Source organism: Cryptotermes secundus, unplaced genomic scaffold (assembly GCF_002891405.2).
Source record: "Cryptotermes secundus unplaced genomic scaffold, Csec_1.0 scaffold56, whole genome shotgun sequence".
Lineage (NCBI taxonomy): Eukaryota > Metazoa > Arthropoda > Insecta > Blattodea > Kalotermitidae > Cryptotermes > Cryptotermes secundus.
Genome location: NW_019744407.1, coordinates 1,674,576 through 1,699,826, shown reverse-complemented (window position 1 = coordinate 1,699,826; position 25,251 = coordinate 1,674,576). Strand labels below are relative to the sequence as shown.

The window sequence follows — 25,251 nt, the reverse complement described above, 5'->3', positions numbered from 1 at the left end:
TCAACAGCTCAAATGAGTTCGTAAGCAATGAACTGCAGGCAGTCACGTTTTTCACACGGAACTCCTACCACGAGAGAAGCCGTTTATAATGTGACTAGAAATTAAAATGGTAGTAAATTGCTTCATACGTAATTATGCATATATAGAGTTCCAGTAGTCCGAAAAGTTACCACAGATTGACCAGGAAATTGGTTACGCTTTTTACTTTCAGATTTAGATACCGAGTTATCGTAATTACAAGCAAGTAATTCAGACTGCTTAGCCTAATTAAAGCGTAATAACATATGTTTATTAGATTGTAGCACAGAAAGGTTTGGTCCTTAGCAGGTATTACTACTGTTAGAAGTAGTAGTAGCAATAGGTTATGTCTATTGAAAAGTCAACGGATGAATCTTCAGTAAATTACTAAAACACAGTTTATTTATTGTACACCAACACAAAGGCGAAACTCCAATAATATACTTGTTAAGAATTTCAGGTACTGACTTCTCTGTCTCCTTTTGTTCTTGTCTTTTGCCAGTTTTGGGCATCTATCTGCCTTTTCTTGAATTATTTTCACCTTCCTTGAATTTGTCTGTTTTGTTGTTATTCTTCTGCACCTACCGTCCTCCATTTCCCTTGTGTTAAAACAATTCCCTTGTCCCTTCCCTCCTTTTCCTTCATCTCCTCTCCATACCCTCTTTTTAATTTTCCAATCTTTTATTTGGCCAACCTACAATCATTTCTGTCTCCCTTACTTCCTCCGTCTAATTTACGTGAAACAGTTTACACACAGTTCACTAAATTCATCTTCTCTCTCATCTGTCTGACTTTTAATCGAAATGCACCCATAGGTAGAGCAGTTTTACAAAGACCCATTATGCACCGGAAGACGCAGTTACAATAAAATCATGTATGTAGTATTGTAGCTGAGCTTCACTTGTCCTAAGTATTAGTAAACACATAGCATTCTGTCGACACGAAACACACGTGTAACCTTCCTATGCATATAGCTGGAGCCCATTACACTATCCTACCACTATGGCAGTGTTTTGGTCATGATGCAGGGTAAAAAATCTTGCTTAAATAGTGTTTATCCCTACGCCTGGCTACTACACGCTGTATCTCGAGAACAGGTGGTCCCATTTAGCTCATAAATATCCCCCTTCTGTCGACACCTCTTCTATTGGCGCTGTCACCATCTCTGAAGCTCATCGCTACTAGGATGTTCAGAACAGACCAAATGAAAGGAATTCAATCCTAAATCTGCACATTTGCTGAGCGTCACCCACCGAAATTACACCTAAGCCCATTATAATTTATCGTCATTAATAAGACACAATTCCCTGTCTGTGCACAATATTAATATATTTACAGAAGTAGCCTAATTGTCTTCTGCTCAACATTACCTTCTCAGCAATTCGAAGATCCACTGTTAGTACCGGTTAGTATAGTACACATGCAGGTAGCGACCTTGCGACGGGCTTATCATCAGCATAAACAAGAATTAGTACGGTGTTCTATATCCGAAGTACGACATAACTACATCGATCCTATTATCCTCCAAAAATTTATTAATATAAAACTAGTGACATTACAATCAGAAACATGACAAAATCTAAGTACAGGTGCAATGAGCAATACTTTTGTAAATCTAATATGGCAATTTTATTGCAAGAGTTTCAATCACATGTACAGATTCAAAAGTTTCTTGCGACATTGGACAATGTCTGAAAAATGGTAACATTTTCTCACATCGTAAATGTAACATAGCCCGATGATGACTGAAAATCGAAGATGTCACGGCAATGAAATATTGCATATAACATTACATATGTGTTGTGCGGAATGAATACTATATATCGCATGTCAAATAACACATGCAGTTGTAACTTCATGTCTAAAATCAGGCTAGATATTCAAGTTTCACAACGATATCAAGTCTTAATCATAACTTTTCTACTAACAGAGAACAGAGAAATAGCTTCTAAATTATTATTATTAAGTATCATATTTTATATTAATTATTTTAAATTGTTGAAGTTTCCGTTGCGACCACGAATCAAATCATACCAAGCTTCTTGGTGTTTCAGAATAGGGAGATAGGGAGCGACTATGCGACGTCCGGCGACATCTTTCACTCTCAGCTGGAACGATTTACGTGCGTGTAGCTCCAGTATCGAATAGGCTATATATTTTATTTTTATTAATTAATTAAAGACTGGGTAACCCAGAACTTAATTACAAATAAAACTAGTTGGATAACTAATGATTATTTTTTTCTAAACCTAATATACTACGTAAATTAAAACTAAGTCACTTCCACTGAATTACTTAGTACTTTAACATTTAACTAGTTCGAACGGTTTCTTCTGTTTGAGTTGTCTAATGATATTGTTCACGTTGAGAAGTCTGGACGCTTTAATGTTGACATGGTTTTGGAGCCTCTGAATAGGTTCTATATGCAGCTTTTTTCTTCATCATAAGTCGTCAATGACTTTGCCCTGCGTACGCAATTCTGTGATTTGTGTTTGCAATCTATGATGTGATATTTCCCGCATTCTTAATAACTTTTCAGAGATAACTTAGCCTTTTGCATCGGAAGTCTTTCTCTTATGACCATGTATATTAGTCGCGAGGGTCGCGAGGGTGTAAATTTTGAAACTCTCAGGCCCTTCTTCAGGGGTGCCGCCTTTATATTTTATTAAGTTTGTAGACTGTTTTCTCCGAGGTGTTGGAAACTAATTTCCAGGCTAAAAAATGGAACTGCTTTGAAATAAAAAAATTCCCCCAAAGAAAATTTGCAGCAAGTAATTAATTAGTGATGCGTTTATATGTCGCTCGTAATGTTTTCCCTCGCGCGAAAACACACGGATCATTGCGAACTGACATTTACTAGTAGCCGAGGGGGTGATGGGGCCCATGGATCACTAACGCTTATGTTAGCGTTCTGTGTGGTCAGGGTATGTCTACACGAAATTTACAATGTATTTTTAGCAATATCGTTATTGTAAATGGTATTGTACAGTCCTTGCAGACCGTTGCAGACTGACCGAACGTCCCAATAGAACTGCAAGCTACTGAAACAAATAAAATACGCAATTCAATTAATAATATTAAAACATTCTTGAAACATCATGCAACCTAAACAGTGTATGGCCCTTTTATACATAATTCGAAATCAAGTTTTGTTGATGTTTACGCATGAATCAAAGTACGTAGAACTAACCAGAGATGCAAAACAATAATCTTGTCCGGTTGCCAGAAGTTTTACTCTACTTCTAGCAGGCGTACCAAATAACTAATCACTAATTTCTTTGTTGCCATAGGACGTACCGATTAGATGAAAGTAAGGCATGATACGGATTAGTAAACTAATTATTCTTATACGTTTAGCTGTTTCAAAGTATGGGTAAGATACTGTCCGTTATTCAACGAAAGGTCAATCGATTTAATGTAGAAAACCGAGCTCATAGAATTATATCAAAAGATAAACCGACGCCTGCACCAAAACATCCATCTGCTATACAGGAACTTGAAATTATAAAATCAGGTTAAACATTTAGTTTTAATATGCATTGTAATTTGTTGTTTGTATATAACGTACTACCGTTACGGACTGACTTGAAAAGTGCAATATGTTATAACCTAGCGCTTATTACTTACCATAGATTATCCTCATATTCTGGAAGACCAATACAGAAAGGATTTGAAACTGGATGACAGATTAAAGCAGGTGTTTGTGCATTCCTACGATCCAGTCGTAAGTATATCATCATTTTCTAGCAGCTTTTGAACTGGACGTCTATTTACACCACCGTTTAATGGTATGTCTCAATGGTGAAGGACACAGGATGAGTTTCTGAGTAGATGCTTGTGCCATGCAGTGAATCTAAAAAACTGATATAATTCTTTCAAATTAATGTACTCTTTAAAAAATCTGACTGATAAAACTGCAAATTTTAGCGCTTTAAGTACCATTTAGAGAAGATTACTCCCTATACTAACACATCTTCCATTTTTTTAATTTTTGTAGTATGAAATTACTGGTTGGATTTCATTCATTCATGATATAGTGATGAGGCAGGAAAGAAGTGGAAAAATGGCAAGAAATCATACTCCAACAATTTTGTGCCCTACAATCTTTATTCACATTGCTATGATTAGCATTTCTGCAATTTGGAAGGTCCTGGATTCAAATCACTGCTTAGAGACCGGCTATCATGATCGAGGTCTGTTTTGGTTTCTGCTCAGTCTTTTTCATATAAATGCTAGGATAGTACTGTGCTTCTACATCCTTTTCAATTCAGCATAACTCTCCAGCTGACAAAAAGCATCAGTAGATAAAACAAGAAACAAATTTCATACAAAAAGAGAACTCTCAAACACATTGCTCTTTGATGGGATGTGTAACTATGGCTTCCATCATGTGTTGACACTGTTCAATTTCTGCCAGCATACACTACAGTACCATCTTTAGGATGGATGCAAGATGAAAGAAGCAGTCAGTTCCATGACTAACTTGCTATATATCTACATAGGACCATTCTTCCCTCAGTCCTGATTCAGTATCACATGTACTGCGATGTATTGTGTGCTGAAATGTTTGAACACCAACATACAATATGGTTCAATCCAGAAAGCTGAAGTTGCACATAATCACTGGTCACAAAAACCTAAGGAAAAGAATATTCCTGTTTGTGTGCTAGTTGCGGTACCAATATATATGGTTGCAAAGCCAACATATCACACTATAAGCTGAGAACACCTGCCAGTGAATTCATATTCAAGGCAAGGAATGAACCTTTGTCAACTAATATTTTTTGAGCATGTGAAGAACTGTTGGCCAGACTGTCCCTCAGTTGAGTTTCTGGAATAAGGTACTGCAAGGAAGTAACATTCAGAAAGTATTTTCCACAGTAGCATAAGCCTACCGAGCATACTGAACAGCTGACTAGATTCTGAGCTTGGGTAACAATTCTTTATTTGGCAAAGGACTAGATACGTATCCAGCATATATGGGAAATGGTTTCTATTGCTCGTAGGAATCTTCAGCTGCATGAAAGAAACTTATGGAAACCCAATACAGAGTCACAATAACATGTTTTCACTTTAATTCTTGTGTGGGTGTCTTCCTAGGCAACAAAGTGGACTGATGGATGAAAGATTTGGGGATAGATATACCATATCATGATCACAAATTTAATTAGCCTGTACTATAATGGCATCTGCATGATAAGAGGGCAGGTAGTGCTACTAGTAGCAGCTGAGAGAATTACTGGATGGCAGGTGAAAATATGTGCATTGAAAATGTATTTTTGAAAAACTTCAGAAAAATGGCTTCCCCCACCTGTTGGATGAGAGTTCTTGAATACCACATAGCTGGGAGTACATTGTATATAACTTCTGTAACGTATACAACTGGGGGCACACGGTAGCATAGTTGGTTGAGGCACTATGCTACAAGCTGGAAGGTCATGGGATCAAATCCTGATGCAGTGGATTTTTTCAGTTTACCTAATCCTTCCAGCTGCACTATGGCCCTGGGGTTGACTCAGCCTCTAAAAGGAGTACCAGGAATATTCTTGGGGGTAAAGGGCAACCGGCGCATAAGGCTGACAACCTTACCACCGTCAATGAGCCAATTGTCTAGAAAATGTGGGAGCATCAACATCTCAGAATCCTAATGGGCCTCCATGGCCTGTTACAGGGATACCTTTACTTTTTATAACTTATGAAAATGAGAAACCGGTTGGTATAGTGTTTATTTGTTAATCTGAGACAAAGAGTCTTGTCTCGTTTACTTCAGTGATCGATATTAATTGGAATGCCAAACAATGAAAATTGACAATTTGTTGCTACCAAACAGTAGTAGCAGCAGTGGTGGTGGTGGTGGTGGTGGTGGTGGTGGTGGTGGTAGTTGTTGCTGCTGCTGCTGTTGTTGATATGATAGTGTCTACTTTGTTTTAAATACAGAATACTGTTGTGTAGGCTGCATACTATTAAGGTTGTTTTTGTTGTTGTTTTGTGGTGACATCATGGCACATGTTACTCCAAAATAGGCTGTTGAAGAGCCAACAGTCAACCGTTCTCACAGCCTCCCACAAGTTCGTAAACCGCCTGAAGAGACTGAATTTGGATACGTAGAGCCAGCGATGATTCCTCAGGGCCGATTTACTCTCAAGCAAGCAGTGAAGTTCATCGCTGATCACGAGGCAAATCCAAACACTTGGACTGCAGCAGCTATAGCAAAAGAATACAACATTAATCAAGATAATCTAGGTATAATATCTACATCTTACATACAATATTAATGCATTTATAATCTAAAATTTGAATTCCATTCATAGATCGAGACAATCCATTAAAGAGATCAACCGGATAATAACGTTTAGGGAAACAATTACAGTTTTGTTCTGAGAATCAAATGAAACCCAAAATAAATATTGTGAATGAAATGTCCAGTTATTTAACAAATGTAGAGCTCAGTAGGAGGCCAGAGGTAACTATTAAGAGCAAGGAGAGGAGTAAAGGAATGGGGTTGTTATAAGGGACAAATTTGTAGTTGATGGTAAAGGCAGGACGAAAGTGGCACAAATGACCAATGGGAGGTGCATTATTCTTAATGGGGGAGACTGAGTCTACTTGGTACTGTGGTCACTGTTGGCCTATTGCACCAGCCCCAGATGATAGATGATGGTGATTGTGGAGCAACTGGTGGAATGAAGATTGGCAGGGGAACTGAGTTATTCAGAGAAAACCTGCCCCAGTGCCACTTTGTCCACCACAAATCCTACATGGCCATTACGGTGGGAAGCCAGCAACTAGCCACCTGAGCTATGACACGGCCTAATGGGAGGTATAGGTGGGCCTGGAGAGGAACGGGCTATAGGCAGTCTGGTGGTCCCATTCCTTGATTCCTCATACGAAGTCCCCGTTGTTTTTGTCCCAGTTTGACTAAGTTGGAGTTTGCTGACAGATTTTAGTAAAGTCCCCAGTATCAAATTTAATGAAAGTCACTGGTTGTCACATGATTACAAAGTGCTTTTAATATACAGTAAAACTTGGTTATAGCAACATCGGTTTCTGTGACACCTTGTCTGTTGCATCAAATATTCAATGGTACGAACTGATTCCTCATAAAGCAACAGTTTTTATACCTTGCTTAGTACGACATGCACAAATGCATCAACCTCGTATGTAACGTCATTTTCATTCCTGAATTTCTCTGATATCGTGGGAAAGTTTGATATGTCTGCCCACCCTCACTTTCTCTACTTGCTGACGTGACTATCCTGGAAGAATAAGACTGCGGGCTGCAAGAGGAGCGTGGGTTTTATGCAAAAACAAGGGTATGGGGTGGGACTGCGTGAATAGTGCAAGAGGACGCGGCAGGTTGTTAACTGCATTCCTTTCCTAGAATCTCGTCTAACAGGACCTCACATTGTCTACTTACCCTATAGTGTTCCTGCCTAAACCCAGAGAAGTGCAGTAGCGAAAACATGGCAATGAAAAGGAAAGTTTTAAGCANACAACGACATTCGTTTATAACGACACTATTTTTAGGTCCCTTTAATGATGTTATAACCAAGTTCTACTGTATATGCTCTGCAGGGTTGCAAATTTCCAGAAAACATATGCACAGTCTCTAACCATACCAAAGTTCACATGCCTAGTTGCAGTATTTCCCATGAAAATGTAAAAGGTAAGATAAAGTTGTCCCTGTGCTTAACTAATTAGGCAGTACGCCATGAAGGTATATGGGGGAGTGGATGTATAGATCCACATTTTCTTGACCTCAGCACTAGCTGGAGGTGAGTGGCCAGCTTCACGCCCCTGCCACTGTGCCCCTGGGGAAAGAGCCTCTGGTACCCATTGGATAGCAGGCTGGGTGGGCCTCAGAGCCGGTCTGGACAATATGGAGAAAAGAGAAAATTCTGATCCTACCAGGACTCAAAGTCCAACCTCTCAGTTGTCCAGCCCATGGACAGTTGCTATACCAACTGCGCTACCGGCTCACATATTTCCCATAGTACTGTCACAATATGGGGGCATGCGGTAGCGTAGTTGGTTGAGGCACCATGCTATGGGTACAAGCCAGAAGGTCATGAGTTCAAGTCCCAATGAAGTCACTGAATTTTTTTTCTTCAATTGACCTAATCCTTCCAGCTGCACTGTGGCCCTGGGGTCAACTCAGCCTCTAACAGAAATGACTACCAGGAATATTCCTGGGGGTAAGGACAGCTGGTGCGTAAGTTTGACAACCTCACCGCCATCTGTGAGCCGACTGTCTAGAAAATGTGGGAGCCTCAACATCTCACAACCCTATGGGCCTCCACGGCCTGTTACAGGGATACCTTTACTTTTACTGTCAATATCCAGATGCTCCAAAATTGTAATTTTCCACTTATGATAAAAATTTCATTAATAAACATCTCCGTTATTTGGAACTGTAAAAATATGGCATTGATATGAACATCTTTGGCATGACTTCTGTCCTGTGTACATGTAAATACTCAGTTCATTTAAGAATTATTTAGAAATAAGTGCTCTATAAACCTTGCTTTAATTCATTCATTCATCCATCAGTGGCGTTACAGCTCTTTGTTGGGTAGGACTCCTTGGATGAGTGATTAGCCCATCACAAGGCAGCTACTTACACTGGGACAACACAGACACAGAATAAATGCACACACAAACATCCATGCCTTGAGTGGGATTCAAACCCACAATCCCAGAATTCGAGCGAGTGAAGACAATTCATGCCTTAGACTATACGGCCAGTGATCAGCCTTGTTTTTACTTCTGCTACATATATGTAGTATGTATGAGGAAGTACTGAGATCATGAAAACAAAATCTTGATATTTTGACAGATTTGCATGTTTTGAGCCCCTGTGAATATGAAAAGGCAATTTTTGGAATGCTGTCTATATTCTGTGAATGCACATGCACCTTGCTAGTGCCTGAACAGTTGGACAGATTTTATTCATATTCATATCGTATTCAGTTGTTTATCCTTCATAGATCATTTCCTGCTGAATATGAATATTACAGCTCCAAAAAACAGGGCCCAAAAAGAAAAAATGACAAGCTTCTGGAAAACAGTTAACGATTTTGATCAAATTTATGTATCTTATGGAGATCATTTCCTTAATAAAAAAGATAAGGGGTATCTTAAGGAAAATAATGTGGGGGGGTCCATATGTGATGTCAATTCTGCTGAAACCAGATTTACCAAGCCAGACAGATTTTTCAGTGTTGTCTGGCATTTAGCAACCAACAATGGTATACTCAGCAACAGTTAATTTTGTTTCCATGTTATGTAGTCAAGGTCAGTATTCAATGAGAAAAAGTATGTGTAATGCTTGTACTGTGTAATCTTTGGGGTTTTCTACACACTAAACTATGACAAATTATGATAAACACACAAGGGGCTCAAAAATGAAATGCCAATTTTGTCGAATCCAGCTTTACCTGTTAGATTTCATTGTTATTTGGCATTGAGCAACCAACAGTGGTCTACCAGGCAACAGTAAGCTTTGTTTCCACACTATATCAGTCAAGGCCAATCATGTGACAAAGTGTATACAAGATCTTTGCACCTTTTTTTTTGTGGTTTTCCACACTATATACTATACAGAGTGTCCCATGAGGAATGGACCAAACTTCGGGAGGGTGTTCCTTATGTTAAAGTATGCCGATATAACCCAACACACCTATGTCCAAAGTTGAACGGTTACGGAGATAACGGCCAGAGAAGTGTCAAACTTTGACCGGCGTTGCACACTTGTTGATTACAAAATACATATTAAAACTGGCAGGAATATGTGGATTCTGTAATGTTAATAATGTACGTAACATCAAACTAACTGGTGAGTGACATGAAGCCATAAAATTGAAGTACAAAATACTCGCTCGCCATGTCATAATTGTCCTTAGGGTTTCCAAGCACTATACATGACACATGAATGGCAAGCGCTGACGTAACATGCTGACTGCGCGTTCTGGTATAAGCCAACTACATAAGTACGGCTATGGTGAATCACCGCACTCAAGGACAAACATAGATAAGGCCTCTCAGCTGACAGGTACAGTGCGTGGACCCACCAGAAGACCACACTTTTCTTGAGCCATTATCTCCGTAACTGTTCAACTTTGGACATAGGTGTTTTGGGTTATATCGGCATACTTTAACATAAGGAACACCCTCCCGAAGTTTGGTCCATTCCTCCTGGGACACCCTGTATAGACTATATGACGAAGTTACAAGTTATTTTCTTACAATCCAATTTAAATTTGTCATTTAATACAGAAAAGATCCTGTTCTACTACCGGACATTTCAAGTACATATTCCTGAAGATATGAGAAAGAAGATTCCTGAGAAAGTACATATTGAGACAAAAGAGGAACAAAAACAAGAAATGCTTCAATCAAAAGAAAAGGAAGTGCAGAATCAAAAACAAAAGTGAAATTAATATGGGATGATAGAACCACTAGACACTGTGTAATTTATTTTGATAGCTTACAGCACAAACTAGCAATTCCTGTTGTTTAAATTATCTGGCCACTTGACCAAATTTGCTTGTGTGCAATACAGGGAGATATTCTTGCAGTATTGAACACTGTGGGCAGATTTTGTGTCAAAATGTATGTTTACCTTAATAATTAGAACATTCTTTGATTTGTTGCCAGGTATATGTATGCAAGAAATATTTCCCATGTGGTAAAATTCAAAATGTGACATAATTACCTGCTTGCATTACATTTAAAAGCAAAGTGTGATTTTATTCTTGGTTTTAAATCTAGTACAGATTCTTGTTAAAAAACATACTAAGAAGTGCTGTTCCAATAAACTCCCATAGACTTAACTTACTTACCCATTGCAATAAAACATCTGTATTTAAGTTTGTTAAAATGTGTTTATGGCAGATCAGTTCCATAATTTGCAAACCAGTGATGTAAGATAAATCAGTAATTATTGGCTGCTGCTCCAATGTGGCCCTAACTACATGTATACCAAAAGCTCTTACTTTTACACGAGTTGATGGAGGGAACAGAAGCCCTTTGTTGGTTCCTGTCGACATGACACACATTTCTGCTGCTAGGGAAAACAATTCCTCACTCCTGGCCAACATGAGGAAATTCTGACCACACTGTAAATCATAACAAGGAATGTTGGCCAGAAAGATTAAATCTTTCAGGTAACACATATGCATTATAAACTTTCCACTCCAGAAATGAGAGCAGCCAATGAAATTTTAATGTTCTTGCCACCCGACTGTCCAGTCGCCAGAATGAAGACTGTGTTTGTGCAAGTAGCCAATCAGGGGCTCTGGATTCAATTTACATTCCTGGCAAATTACTTTTTTTTTTAAAAATTCGCTTAGTGGGAGGTGGAGTCCAACTGGGTCCACTCAGCACGGTGGCCACTGATTGGCCTATCGTAGCCTGCCGAAGGTGATTATGATGGAGAATTTTGTGGAATGAAGATTGGCAGGGGAAACCGAAGTACTCGGAGAAAACCTGCCCCAGTGCCACTTTGTCCACCACATATCCCACTTGACCAGACCCAGGATCGAACCCGGGCTGCCACAGTGGTGGCAAATTACTTGATATTGTCTTTAAAAATTGCCTACATTGTGAGGACATCCTCTATACATCACTATATTTTTGATCAATAGACTGTGTGTTTTGTTCAAGACTTTGAAGAATTTAGTTGCTCTTAGTGCAGTGCATGAAATTTAACCTTAGTCAGCCTTTGGACAATATTTTTAAGTTGAACCTCAATAATTAATACAAATATTACATTTCTGGACATTATCCATCACCCTGTTTATACTCCAAAACACAAAGTTTTGGAGACGGGATTCTGCCTCTGTCTTCAGGTGAAACCTACTCAGTTGGACCCAATCAACAGAGCTAGTCCTTATCTCCAGACACCTATACCAGCACTAAAGATAGGGTATACAAGCCAAGCACAGCACATCTATTGGTCTAAGTGGCATGTCAGGTTTCTGTATCTTGGCAAGTCCATAAAGGTGAGGTGGTGTGCTGTAGTGAGGAGTCAATTTATGTTTCAAGGCAGCGGCAAGGAAAGTTTTGTGTTTGGTACAAGTTCCCACATCTTCCTCTCAATTTGTTACATAGAATCCTTATATAGAATTTCATAAACTCGCAAATCTCATACACTAGATATCTTCTTCTTGTATGTAGACTCATTCAACACTACTTTGCAGTTTCCTTTGTCAGCTTGTAGAATTTTTTTATTTGCGTGTCATCTTTTAGGGATTTCAATGCCATGGATTCCTTCCTAGTCATGTTAGATGTCAAAGGTCTTGATTTCTCCAAGATACATCGAATCCCCCAACAGAACTCCATACCCAAGGCAGGCGGATGTTTGAACCTTGCAGATTCTACCATACGTGCCATGTCCAAATTAGACACTCTGTTACTGCAAAATTTAGCCCTGTCTTGAGCACAGAGTCTTCCGATTCTGTGAAGACATGCTCTTATAAACTGAGGACAAATTTATCAGACCCCTGAATAGCCTTTGGGGTCACAGTGGTCTGGTAGTGATTTTTCAGAGCTAAGAATTTTCTAATCTGAATCTCCTTCTGTTTAAGAAAATGACATTTAAAGGAGCTTTCCATTGCAGCCATGATGCAGAGTTTGATCTGATTGATTTTTTGATCTCCAGAAAAAAGATTCCAGAGCATTGATTTGTTTTTAGAATGGTGGAACATGATTCTATCTTGTAGTTGGGCCTTGGTGGCTCATAGTTATCTTAGAACAGTGATGACTGGTATGGAGCTTTCAATATGAGACCTTTAGGAACAAAATCATGAGAAAAGTGAGATCGTTGGAAGCGTTAGCCAGCTGAATCTTGACTCATTCAAATTTCCTACACTTGGGATATATACCAGGTCCATACTGGTTATGTAAATAAGATCTAAAAGTTTGTGATGATGGTAAATTACTAAAAGTATTATGTTTCTGGACAGAAGTATGCATTAAGGAGAAAACATCACACACAGGAAATACAAGGAATCCATCCATATGTCTCTGATAGACCATCCAATCAGTCAACCCAATTTAGACATATCTCCCGTCTGGACTCCCATTATCACAGCGGAAGTCAGAAAACAACAACTCCGTCCAGTGTAGATTGGGTGGGAAAATTTGCTTTTTTTGTGTTGGTACCATACAGAGAATTTCATCTCTCCAGTTCTCTGGTGCAAGGCCTCATACATGTACAGTTTTTTAATATTTTAAAGGTTTGTCTTAGCTCTCGCAGATGGTTTGTGTTGTGCTTGTCTTGTATACCCTATCTTGATGCTCGTACAGGTGTTTGCAGATAAGTACTAGCTCCATCGACTGGGTCGAGCTGAGTAGGTTTTACCTGAAGACCGAATCCAGTCCCTGAAACGTCGTTTTTTTAAATATAAACAGGACAATGGATAACGTCCACAAACATAATTTTTGTACTAATCTACCATCATCACAAACTGTCACGTTTTACTAAAAAATTAATTCCATCATCATTTAAATTCTCCATGCCTTAATTCATAAGCCAATATAACATAAACTGAACATTAACAGTGCATTCTAGCCAACTACCTGGCAAACACTAATCAGTGTGAATCTGAACCATAGTTCTGCATTCGCATACATGAAACTGTGTGAAGTGCAGGAGCAACCTGAAATATAAAGAGAATCAATTCACCAGTCAAGAGTTGTATATGAGTTCACATCATCTATCATCATCCATGTACCCTTTGACATCATTACGGTTCTACATGCAATATTCCCTAACACAGAGAACAGCCTTTACAAGCTAAGCAGTTATAAAAATGTTGGTCTTTCAAATATGGGGCTTTCTCATAGGAGTTAGGCCTGGGTACACTGTATAAAAATCTTACAAATCATATGGTCACATGTGCACACATTTGCACACATCTGACACTATTTTATCCATTTTGGTCTTTCCAAAGGCAGGGAATCATGTCATTGCAGAAACTAAACCCCATAATCATTGAGAAATTTCATGCTTTCAAACAATTATTCAAATAGTGGCTTACAATATACCACTGCCCCTTCCCATCCACAACAAGGATCAAAGTGTATGGCATATAAACAGCAATTAGATCATCTGTATTGTGAGTCCACTAAAATCCCATTTCATTTGTTAGGCTGTAGTCTTTGTCAATGCCAATACAAGTCACAGTCTCCTCAGCCTGCCCAGATGGGAGGGGTGTCAGATACTTGTGCAATAGCAGATCAACAGTTTACTGGAAACTTACAGCAATCACGGTGTTCTAAGATACACGGATATAATAATAACAAAAGACATGCAGAAAATATGAGAACAAATACTGATGCTGTCAGTAAAAATATAAACCTGTCACATTCAGACTGGTCAATATTGTGGCAATGAGAATGGAATATTATGGGCATTCAGCATGTACTTTGCCACCACCAAATTAGGAAGATTTGATAAAAGGATGACTAAAATGGTCATGCATAAACTTGGTTGTTGGTATTCAGATGATCTATGAAGTAAGACCTGTAGAGCCAAAGACAACTTGGCACATAATTGCAATAGTCCTTTCCAAGAAATGGCTGCCTACTTTTTTCCATGCAAAAAAAAGTGCCAATCTAGTAATTCTAAATAGGTCTGACATTCTGAGACAATATTCTTAGGCATATAACAGTTATTTTCTTGACATCATGAAGATTACGATAATTTTCTGCTCTCCAGTTGTTATTTTGACTGTTCACATTGGCTTGGGGTGGGGACACTTAAATCATGCCCCATTTGAGGCAGGGACTTAGCAATCACAGATTGTTTCTCTACAGTCTGGATGCATAAGGTTTTGTGTGACTAGTCTGTAGGGTTATAGCTTAAAAATTTAAATTTAGGATGAGTTGCGTTTTCTGACTTGTCAAATCAGAGCCAGTGATACAGTTTTCATTGTGCTCCAATGTCACGTCTCACTACTGTTATTTTACGCAGCTCTGTGAAACGAGGATGTTCTTTCCACTGTGAACACATTATATCAGGCTTCAAAATATGCTGTTAAAAGATATTTCATTTCACTGTGGCATTGGAGATCATCCAATATACCATAATGACATGGACAACCGCATCAAACCATACCAGAAGAGGAACCAGGAAAGAGGTAAGCAATGATGGTTCAATCTGGATACAGAAATTGCTAGTTGTGGTTGATAATTAAAGGGCCTCGTTGCATTTTTCATTCCACCTTACAACATCCCTTCCCAGTTTCAATGTACCAGTAATTGGGATGAGAAATTATGAAGAGATATCATTCATTCCTGTTGAAACAATCATGTTTATAAAAGCAGAAAATATAAAACATTATGCAGATGAAACTGTAGTGCATTAGTTGTATTCCCTTGGCACTTGGACACCCATGTTTTGTGGGGCTGGACAGGACTTGAGTTACTGTAACATGGCAAGCAGAAGTGACTGCTCTTTTGTTTTCAAAGTTCTCTAGTGAGAAAATATCAAGTCAGTGGGATGGTCACCAGACATCAATGACCACTGTTTTAAGTGTCATTTTATTTCAAGGTATACTACAGACTCCAGTGTATAATGCTTTATACTGAGCCAAGTAAGGCTAACATGTAAATGAATGCATCATAATGGGGACATGACCTTCCCCTTCAACAGGAGCAGTTGCCTTTACTAAGAAATGTGCCCCCTTGTACCTATCAAAGTGTTATACTGCTTAGGACTCCAATACAGCCATCTACTGAAGTTCTCAAAGTGGTGACTGAATATCAGTGCCTTCTGGAATGTGATGCTGTACAGTCTGGTAGATGTTTATGGATATTTCAGAGGGATGTCGGTAGACTATACTGCATCACAGCCCAGAAGACGGTCATCTTCACTACTATAGTTATATAGTGCAAATAGTTTGGCTTCTTATTTCTAGATTTTTAAACAACTTTTCAATTTCATGGCTAGGTCCATCTACCCTACAAACCAGGGTTATGTTATACATTTTGTAGGCAAGCTTACACAAGAAAGCCATGTGTAAGTATGAATATCCCACCAACATATGAAAACAAAATGCATATTCAATATCTTGTTTCAATTCTGATGTGTGAGAGTTATTCTTGTTCACATTATCTGTCCAATATCTTCAGAGATAAAAGTCAAGTGCCAATACATATGAAAATGTGAGAGGCCATATATTTTGAGAAATAATATGATCACCAAATAATTCTCACAACACTTCCACTGCCGAGCTTACGATACATGTTGCTAGTCTATCCAAATGGAACTAGCAGTCTTGTTCCTCAACTTCCAGAAGAAAATTGATAGTGCTGTGCTACAACTACCATAATACTAAATCAGTGCTGGAAACCATTCAAGGCAGTATTAATAAAATCAAGAAAATTCAGGCAATTTTAAATTTATCCAAAAATACTACATCAAATAACTGAATCACAAACATGCTGGTTATATGCAGTAGAACAGCCACAGAAAGCCATTAAGATGACCTTCACCAATATTTCAGCACGATCACCTCAAAGCACCGAAGAACACCAACTGACAGCACTGATTACATGAGACAACCTTGTCAAAATTTGCTATGTAGCATACACCATATAGGAAAAGCCATGGATGCTGTAGGTGGTATTGTGGTGAGTACTTCCGCTGCAGAGTACAAGGTAATTGGCGGCTTCTTGTAGTACTGGGTCCACAGTGATACGTCCAATATTGGGCGAGCTGAGCGGTCCGCTTTGGCTATTAAAAATAGTCTAAAGGCGGATGTGATTGCGTTATTGGGCTTAAGTATGCCAGTGGTTACTAAATCAGTTATGGCTTCATCTAACAATGGTGTAGGCTTTGTAGCCTGAAACACTCTAGGGGCGTTTTGCGGTGGCGGTAAGTGAGCCCCTTCACGCACTATTTGTTGGAAAAAATTATCATTCACTCATGGTTGCACTAAGGCGGGCACAAACACTGGCTTATAGTGTGTAGGCGGAGGTGGCCGCGGCAATAAATTGAGTTGTGGTGATGCGTCTTCTTGAAGTTGAGTGTCGGATGAAAGACGTTCCTCATCGTCGTCAGTGTGGCTAGCAGTATACAAAGGTCGAAACATGTAGCATAAGTTCATGCATATAATAAATAAATGAGGTACAGATTGATATATGCCTGTATTCACTTGAATACAATCTTTCATTTATTTGTTGTGTTGATGGTCACATTCATAGAAAAAATTACCTGGCCAATTGTTGACAGTGCTTCAATTTGCTGAGCAAATGTTTTCAGAGAATTTCATGGAGATCATAACAAATTGACAGAGACATTTCACATTCATCATTCACTAAAGCTCAATCAGAACAATTTTTATCATTTACACTTCCTGTGTCACAAATATTTTATTAAATGAATTACTGCCGACTTATTCAGCATAGAAGAATCAGAAGTTCAAGCACAAGGGCAGTCTGGCAGCCAAGAATATGATTTTCAACAATAACAATACACTGTGCTCGTGAAGAGCAGACATTCACATCTTGACTGTCTACATGCATTGCAAGTTGCACACTGTTCAGACATGTCACAACCTTTGTGGGGACATGAACAGTAACTAATGCTGTTTAGGAGTCTCTCAACCAATGTTAAGCCATGTATAATTTTCTAATTGGATGCATTTTTGATCTCTCCGCACAAAAATAAAATGTGTCACCTGGCAACTAGTGGTAACAAATTTGATCCAAGTTCACATTTCCATTCCAAGCATGAAGCAGTTGTGTACAAATCATGGACTTAAACCATTATGCATCAATACTAAACACATTTTAATTCCATTGTTCAATATACAAAAATATTTTGATATAAACTTACTTATTGCAGTTAAGATCACACAACCTTATCCCAACGCCAAATAGTTCCATCATCACATACACACAACAAAACTGAACCATCACGACTAAGACTAGTCTGTCGAATTGCTGCCACACATCGGGGATGTGTTAAAGTTGTGCACCGAGACTGTGTTGGATCAGTCACTTCTAAATCCCATACAAATGTACGTCCCACCTGATTACCAAGTGCTAAAATCTGTAATGAAAAACAAAGTGTATTAAAAAAGTTTGCTTTGTAAATTCATTTGGCTTTAATGTGACATGATTTTAAACTGCTTATTATGGCATGTAGTTTTTTATAAAAATAAACTGACAGAAATATAACTGGGGTGAAACTCTTGGAGGTGGGGTATGGGTCAAGGCATGCAGGCAATACTGCACCGAACTTGATCACATCTAACTGGAGAGGGAATCCGGTACCTTTACTTCTGAATTAAACCTTTAAAATATTTTCTTCCAAAGCTAATACATAACTTAATACTCCATATTCTCCCAGGGATAACATGCCATTTATATTAAGCTTACCTTCTGCCAGAAATCCATTGCAAATCTGACAAACCAAATTTCACATTCTCTGTATTCAAAACGGTGAATAATTGTAACGCTTGTTTCATTTGATCGGAGTTCTCTGTCTTCCAGACGTCCTGGTTTCCAACATACAATGCAGTTCTCACAAGACTAAAACAAAAACGTTATTTTATCATTTATCATTTCAGAACTACAGATTCGTTAAATACAATAGATCAAGCACTATACCTTCGACAAGACAAAGTCACCAAGCCATCTGACACAATCAACATAGTTCCGATGAATATCTCTTGTAGAAAAATCTGGAAAGTGTTCCTTTAGAGAGTCAAAGGGCCTAAGGCTTCGAGCTGCATTGAATTGGTAAGACCCACGGATAGCCTCTCTCATGGTTTCTTTGTCCAGTCGCCACAGTTTCAATGAATGATCCATTCCACACGACAAAATACGATCACCACGCAGGTCAAAATCCTATTAACATAAAGATACCAAATGCATGACACTCTCTCAAAAACTAAAAATAAAAGTTCACTCATTTGTTTTAAGACAGACAATTTCCTATACGTCTGATTATACATCATACAAGTCTTACTGCGAATCACTGAAGACATTCAGATCTATATTAATGGTAATGGAAGGACTTTCAGAAGGACATGCGTACAAGAACAAATGTTGGAACACATGTACAAGGAGAGAAAACAAGTATCTCAAGATGACCACACTAGCTAGAGGTTAGTGACAGCATATGTATATACATATTTTTAAATACAGAATTAGTCCAATTATATGGCAGAACTTGCATATAAATGGTATCAATGAATATTTATATTCAAAATGAACTTCATGTAATATTTACAGTTATGCTTTTAATCCTAGAATTCACTGCATTATTTCTTATTCTTAAACTCCATTACTTACAGCACTAAGGACTTCATCTCGATGGCCCTCAACACCACCAAATATTGCAATGCAAACATCTGTCTTGATGTTCCACAGCCTCAAAGCATGATCCTTAGATACAGACAACAATAAATTGGGATCACGTGGATGGAATTTAAGTTCATTTATAGCATGACCATGACCTATTTAAAACAAGGTGTATTACTGACACAATGTTCAACAGAAGCACTGAAAAGTATTACAGAACAACTTATTAATCTTGATGCACTACTAGGTGCACAAATGCCATTCATTTTCACATGATAAAAGATAAACTGTGACTATATTTCCTACTAGTTCTCTACCCTTGTCAGATCTTTAAAACTTCTTTGCCATAATAAAGTGTTTTAGGCAGCTGTTTAATTTTAATAACTTTCTATGTTCTAAAAATGAGCAATCTGAATTATGACACGACTGGTTTTTGCATAAGCAGTGTCCACTTTGGCTTCGGATCAAAAGCATATTAGGCTTGAGCTCATATCGTGACCAATGATGCCTCCCAGCATTACAGGGTGATAAAAGTCATACAACCCATAATGCCCATCTATTTTTCATACATGAAAATATAAAATCTGTGTAAAAGGCAACATATACAGCAACAGTGGTGTAATAAATTCCCATGTGGGATGGTGGAAACGTGGTTTTGAGCGGTCTACAAACTGTGCCAATTATGGGTGAACATTAAATCGAAGCAAAAGTGATTTTCAATAGTAAAATATGCTCAATGTTGAACATTACTTAAACATTAATGTTACAAACATTCTTAGAATGTTCATAGGACAGTATTTTTAGATTCTCAGTTCCGCAAAAATTGATAATAAAAGTCTGCTTCATAATTTTCATGGAACAGGGAGCATCCATGGCTTGAAGAGATCCAGAGTGTTGCAGAAGGAGTTCACTCTCAACATATTTTGTGAATGTGTCTATGACAGTGTTATGATAAGTATTGGGAAAATACATAAGTTAACCAAAAGCCACCTCTCAAAGGCTGCATGATGTTTCAGCCAAACTGTAAGTCATGTTTATTAATATTAAAATAAGCAGTCATTCACTGCTGAATTCCTGAAAAAGTTGATGTAAAACTTTTCCATATATTTTGACAAATTAGTGTTAACAATGATGTTAGCATGTAAATAAGATTTTGCTACAAATAAAACTTGGATAATTTTATTTGTCACACTTAGCACAACTGAGGTTCCTGAGTAAGGTTGCAAGGGCCATTAACTTAGGTATCTATTTGTTCACATCCTCACCAATGTAATGTCGTACACAAGACATTGTTGCTGGACTGAAGATACGTATAATGCCTCTAGAACCTGCAACAGCCAATAATGGCTTTCCTGATTCCTCATCAAATGACCATGCACAAGTGTAGTAGTTTTCATCAAGCTGGTGCCAAGTTAAGAACAATCAATAAATTCAAACACTATTTAAAGAACCCAGTATATCTGCAAAAACTACAATGTGCTGAATAAGTCAGATGCTTCATTTTTCAAGGATTAATATTCAAGTCTTAAAAGGGAGAGGGTAAAGATAATGTTGTCTCTGTGCTTACTTAAGACAATTAGGAGTGGAAGTACAGCTGTTTGCCACCACTGCTTTACTGGGAAGAAAGAGCCATTGGTGCCCAATGGACCAAAGGTTGGGTGGATTCCTGAGACAGTTTGGATGCAGACCTTGCCAGTGACCATTTAGCCTACAGTTGTGTTAATAACCAGCAACAACCACCACAGTACTAAAGATAGTTTTAAAACATAACCACAGTTCTGTAAACTACCTGTCTAATAAAATTTTAAAATGATTTTATTTGCTTCTTTAGCAATGGAGTTTGAACTGGAAGCATTTCTGAAGCCATAAAAAAACATTATTCACTGCTATTTGAGCACTCTTGATGCAGCCCATCATATTAGTGAAGTCATTTGAAATGTTACCAATGCAAAACTTCCTACAAATGACAGCTTTATAGTTACAGGCTTCATCCATACACAAGAAAAACTGGTGATAAATTAGAATCAGAAATTTGTAGCAAGTTACTAGGATAGAAACAAATGTAGGAGGTCCAGGTTATAGTAAGAGATATACACATATGAAACACCCACATAGAACATACCCTAACACAATACTATTCAACACATACCACCTCCCTACCCCATTCCCCCTACTCTTATTCCAATAAAAAACCCTATACACACTAGGCTATGTTTAAGAGTTTAACTGCTAATTTTAACTAATAACTATAATAATGGAAATAAATTACAGATCTACATAATCTAATAATCAATCCAATATATTTTATGTTTTGATCTTGAAAAAGGTTCTAAGTAAGCAGTCCAATAACATACATTGACACACATTCTAATATTTTAAATTCCTGATGACTGGTCATATATGACCAGAATATGTAATGTGTATTATTAGTAAACAAAAACTGATTTCATGGATAAACTCATGCCTTCAGTTGTTTATTTATAAGTGAGTTTGTTGTGACAGATGGACTAAAAAACACATAGTACGGTAACAGGAAATAAGCTAGGCAAATACAATTAAGGGCAAACAACAATTTTATATGAGAATGCACCTGCTGAATTTGTGCCATGTGCAGCATGCTATATGAACCTACAAATACGAGGAGCATTCCGTATATAATGCCTCCTATTTTTTTAATGAAAATGACAACAGATACAGAAAGCATAATAATGCAGTTAAATAGAGCAAGATTTCAGCTACTTAGTTACTTTTCCACATAATCACCACCATTCGTTACGCACTTTTGCCAGCAATGAACAAGAGCCTGTATGCCGCGCCTGTCAAAGTCTGTGCCAGCAGAGGCTAGTCACTTTCTTAAAGCTGCAATGACAGCATCGTTGTCTGGAAAATGTTTCCCACATAGTCCATCTTTCATAGGCCCAAAGAGATGGAAGTCTGAAGGTGCTAAATCGGGGCTACAAGGTGGATGTAGTAGGACAGTCCAGCCAGACTTTGCAATGTGCATGATGGTTGCCAAACTGGTATGGGGTCTAGCATTATCGTGTTGCAAGCGAAAGGTTGTCTGCTCCTATGGCCTGACTCGGGAAATGAGGGCTTTCAGCTTAGTCAGCGTTGTCTTGTAGTGTTCAGAACTGACAGTCTCACCAGGCTCCAGGAAATCCAACAAAATCACACCCCAACTATGCCAAGAGACCATGCACATCACTTTCCCTGCTGATGGTTGTGTCTTGAACTTCTTTTTTTCTTGGGGAATCCGGATGTCGCCACTCCATGGACTGTCTTTTGGATTCCGGGTCATAGTGGTGACACGTCTCATCTCCGGTGACAATGCTGTCCAGAAAGTTTGTCACCTTCAGCCTCAAACTGGTGCAACAGGTCCTGATAGACTTCCATTTGATGACTTTTGTGGTCCTGTATAAGCATCCGCAGGACCCACCTGGAACAAACTTTGCGATAATCCAGCTTCCCCAACATCGTTTCCAATGTATTACAGCTAATATTAAGCTGTGCACACAGTTCTCTGGTCATTATCTGTTGATCAAGGCACTGTTCAGTGTGAGGAGTGGCAGCTGAGCAGGGATGCCCAGGGCGTGGCTTGTCATGCACTTCACTTTTGCCACTGTTGAAATGCACTACCCACCACCTCACTGTGCTGACACCCACTGTATCGTCTCCGTACACCTTTAACAAATGTCGATGGATGTCAATGGGTGCAATTTGTTTGGCAGTGAGAAATTCAATAACACATCTCTGTTTCGTATGCACTCCTATGTCAGACACCATTTTGGTAGACTGCTCTGCTGTCGCTATCTGTCACACAACAACCAAACTAACATTATATTGGCGGGAAGGTTCAAACTTTACAACACTAATCCAGTTCAGACGTTACATATTAAGACAAAAAAATAGGAGGCATTATATATGGAACGCCCTTCGTAGTACAGTGAAGTTCCACCAGCCACTGTGAAATGTTAAAGAACATTCAGCTGACCCTCATTATAGCATGGCTTCTGATATATCATGACTCTGATCATGCTCTCAATACAATTATAGATGTTTTATGTTATACACATTTCCAAGAAATTTAGCAGAAAAATACAGTAAAGATATTGATGCTTCTTTGCTTATAAATTGCAAACATCAAGCACAGACACTATTGCCTCATGTGGAATCAGCAGTCCCATTTCATCTTTGCCAGCTAGCAGATAATATCCTTTTTGGATGTTATCGAAACATCCAGTTGGATTTTCTGCAACAGGAAGTAGTGGCACCCACATCATCTTCATATGGTAAATTTGCCTTAAAATGTCTGTGGCACACAAAATGTCTTTATGCATTAGTTACCAGTCAAACTCCTGAAATATTTCGTGTACCCCAAAGGGAATCATGATTCACAGCTTCAGAAATTCTCCATAAAGGTAAAAGGTAAAGTTGTCCCTCTGCTTAACTAATTAAGCATTTCGCCATGAAGGCATAAGAGAGAGTTGATGTATAGATCCACATTTTTCCTTGACCTCGGCACTAGTTGAAGGTGAGTGGTCAACTTCACGCCCCATGAAATTCTCCATATACCTTCTAAAGTTATACATCAATTAAGAAGATTCAGATATCTGAAAGGAAAAGTTCACAATTTGAACATAATATCTGCTTGTACTTCTAACAACAAGTGAGGCCACACCATAGTTCAAGTGGTTAGTCGCTGGCTTCCCACCATGACGGCCCAGGTTTGATCCCTGGTCTGGTCAAGTGGGATTTGTGGTGGACAAAATGGCACTGGGGCAGGTTTTCTCCTAGTACTTTGGTTTCCCCTGCCAATCTTCATTCCACCAAATTCTCCATCATCATAATCACCCGGGGCAGGCTACAATAGGCCAATCAGTGGCTGCCGTGCTGAGTGGACCCAGTTGGACTCCACCCCCCCCACTAAGTGAATTAAAAAAAATCAAGTTTCTTCAACCTGTTCTACTATCCAGTTTGCACATAAGGCCAGACAAGAGACAAGACACTTCATATCAGAAGGATACATCAGGATCAGCATAACACTGCAGTAACTTAATCCCATTGCCTTCGGGGCATTCATATATAGAAACACGGTTGCTTCCAACAGCTGCAAATATCAGAGGCTGTCCTTCTTTTAAATGATGATTGAACTGCGCACCAAACAGTGGTTGACCATGGTCTTCCTTCACACTAGTCCTAAGAAAGATATAGAAAAAAATTACAAACATTCTGTGTTGACATACTTGACTCTGCTCCAAATTGCATATAGAATAAATCACAGCTCTCTCTCACAATGCTTATTCTTTTTATCAAGATAGCTAAGACCACTAACAATTAAATTCTGTGACTGCGTTGGTCTAGGGGTAATGCTCTGGACTCATATTTTGGAGGTTTTAGGTTTGGATCTTAACCTAATTACCAGCTATAATGACTGTGGTATTCTGCAGCTTTCTTCAATCCCTCTGAGCAAATGCCAGGGCAATACCTCATCTAGGCCATGACTGCTTCTTTCCTAATCCCTTCCCATTCAACATTCATCCTACCATCCAAAACTATACAGTCTCAATAGTGAACATGTCTTTAAATAGTAGTGAGTATTGCCCCTCAAACATTCAGAACTCTGAATCCACTGTGTGCCCCCACTGTTGCTTGGGCTCTTTAAAAGACTCAGACAAACCCTCTTCTGAGGGTCTCTTAATTTCCACTGGCTGTACTCATGGACAGTCAACCAGAGGTCACAGATTCATATTCAACCAAGTTGGGGTCTGATTTAACCCTTCCGCGACGGATAGTATTTAAATCTTTTCCTACTGCCAAACCGACAGGGTATTTAATTATTAAACAGAAAAATGCACTTATCCATGAAAAATTTAGTAACTCTCGGAAAAATAGGTATATTGAGACAAAAGTTTCACA

At 38.6% G+C, this 25,251-nt stretch overlaps 3 protein-coding genes across 7 annotated transcripts in view; 1 reads left to right on the top strand and 2 right to left on the bottom strand.

Moving 5' to 3' along the window:
* The window catches only part of LOC111874644 (serine/threonine-protein kinase Warts), a 100,040-nt gene extending 99,028 nt beyond the window's left edge, over positions 1 to 1,012 (bottom strand). The window contains exon 1 of the mRNA XM_033755546.1: positions 487 to 1,012. The gene's annotated coding sequence lies outside the window, so the exon portion shown is untranslated. The remainder of the gene's footprint in view (positions 1 to 486) is intronic.
* Positions 1,013 to 3,265: 2,253 nt separating this feature from the next.
* LOC111874681 (protein NDUFAF4 homolog) lies at positions 3,266 to 10,897 on the top strand. 3 transcript variants are annotated; one of them, XM_023870382.2, is made up of 4 exons: positions 3,290 to 3,532; positions 3,651 to 3,742; positions 6,042 to 6,261; positions 10,294 to 10,897. In XM_023870382.2, the coding sequence occupies exons 1-4, from the start codon at positions 3,388 to 3,390 to the stop codon at positions 10,449 to 10,451; spliced, it is 615 nt and encodes a 204-aa protein (XP_023726150.1). In that variant the 5' UTR covers positions 3,290 to 3,387; the 3' UTR covers positions 10,452 to 10,897. The 3 variants fall into 3 exon arrangements, with proteins under 3 accessions (XP_023726152.1, XP_023726150.1, XP_023726151.1); XM_023870383.2 differs by having other exon boundaries at positions 3,298 to 3,391; XM_023870384.2 differs by lacking the exon at positions 3,651 to 3,742 and having other exon boundaries at positions 3,266 to 3,328.
* Positions 10,898 to 17,163: 6,266 nt separating this feature from the next.
* LOC111874654 (polycomb protein eed) overlaps positions 17,164 to 25,251 on the bottom strand; it is a 14,236-nt gene continuing 6,148 nt past the window's right edge. For all 3 annotated transcript variants that reach the window (XM_023870335.2, XM_023870336.2, XM_023870337.1), the window contains 6 exons: positions 24,360 to 24,531; positions 20,601 to 20,736; positions 19,327 to 19,490; positions 18,640 to 18,879; positions 18,409 to 18,561; positions 17,164 to 18,079 (listed from right to left, as the gene is read on the bottom strand). In XM_023870335.2, the coding sequence (XP_023726103.1) occupies positions 17,879 to 18,079; positions 18,409 to 18,561; positions 18,640 to 18,879; positions 19,327 to 19,490; positions 20,601 to 20,736; positions 24,360 to 24,531 (1,066 nt within the window). In that variant the 3' untranslated portion in view covers positions 17,164 to 17,878. The remainder of the gene's footprint in view (positions 18,080 to 18,408; positions 18,562 to 18,639; positions 18,880 to 19,326; positions 19,491 to 20,600; positions 20,737 to 24,359; positions 24,532 to 25,251) is intronic.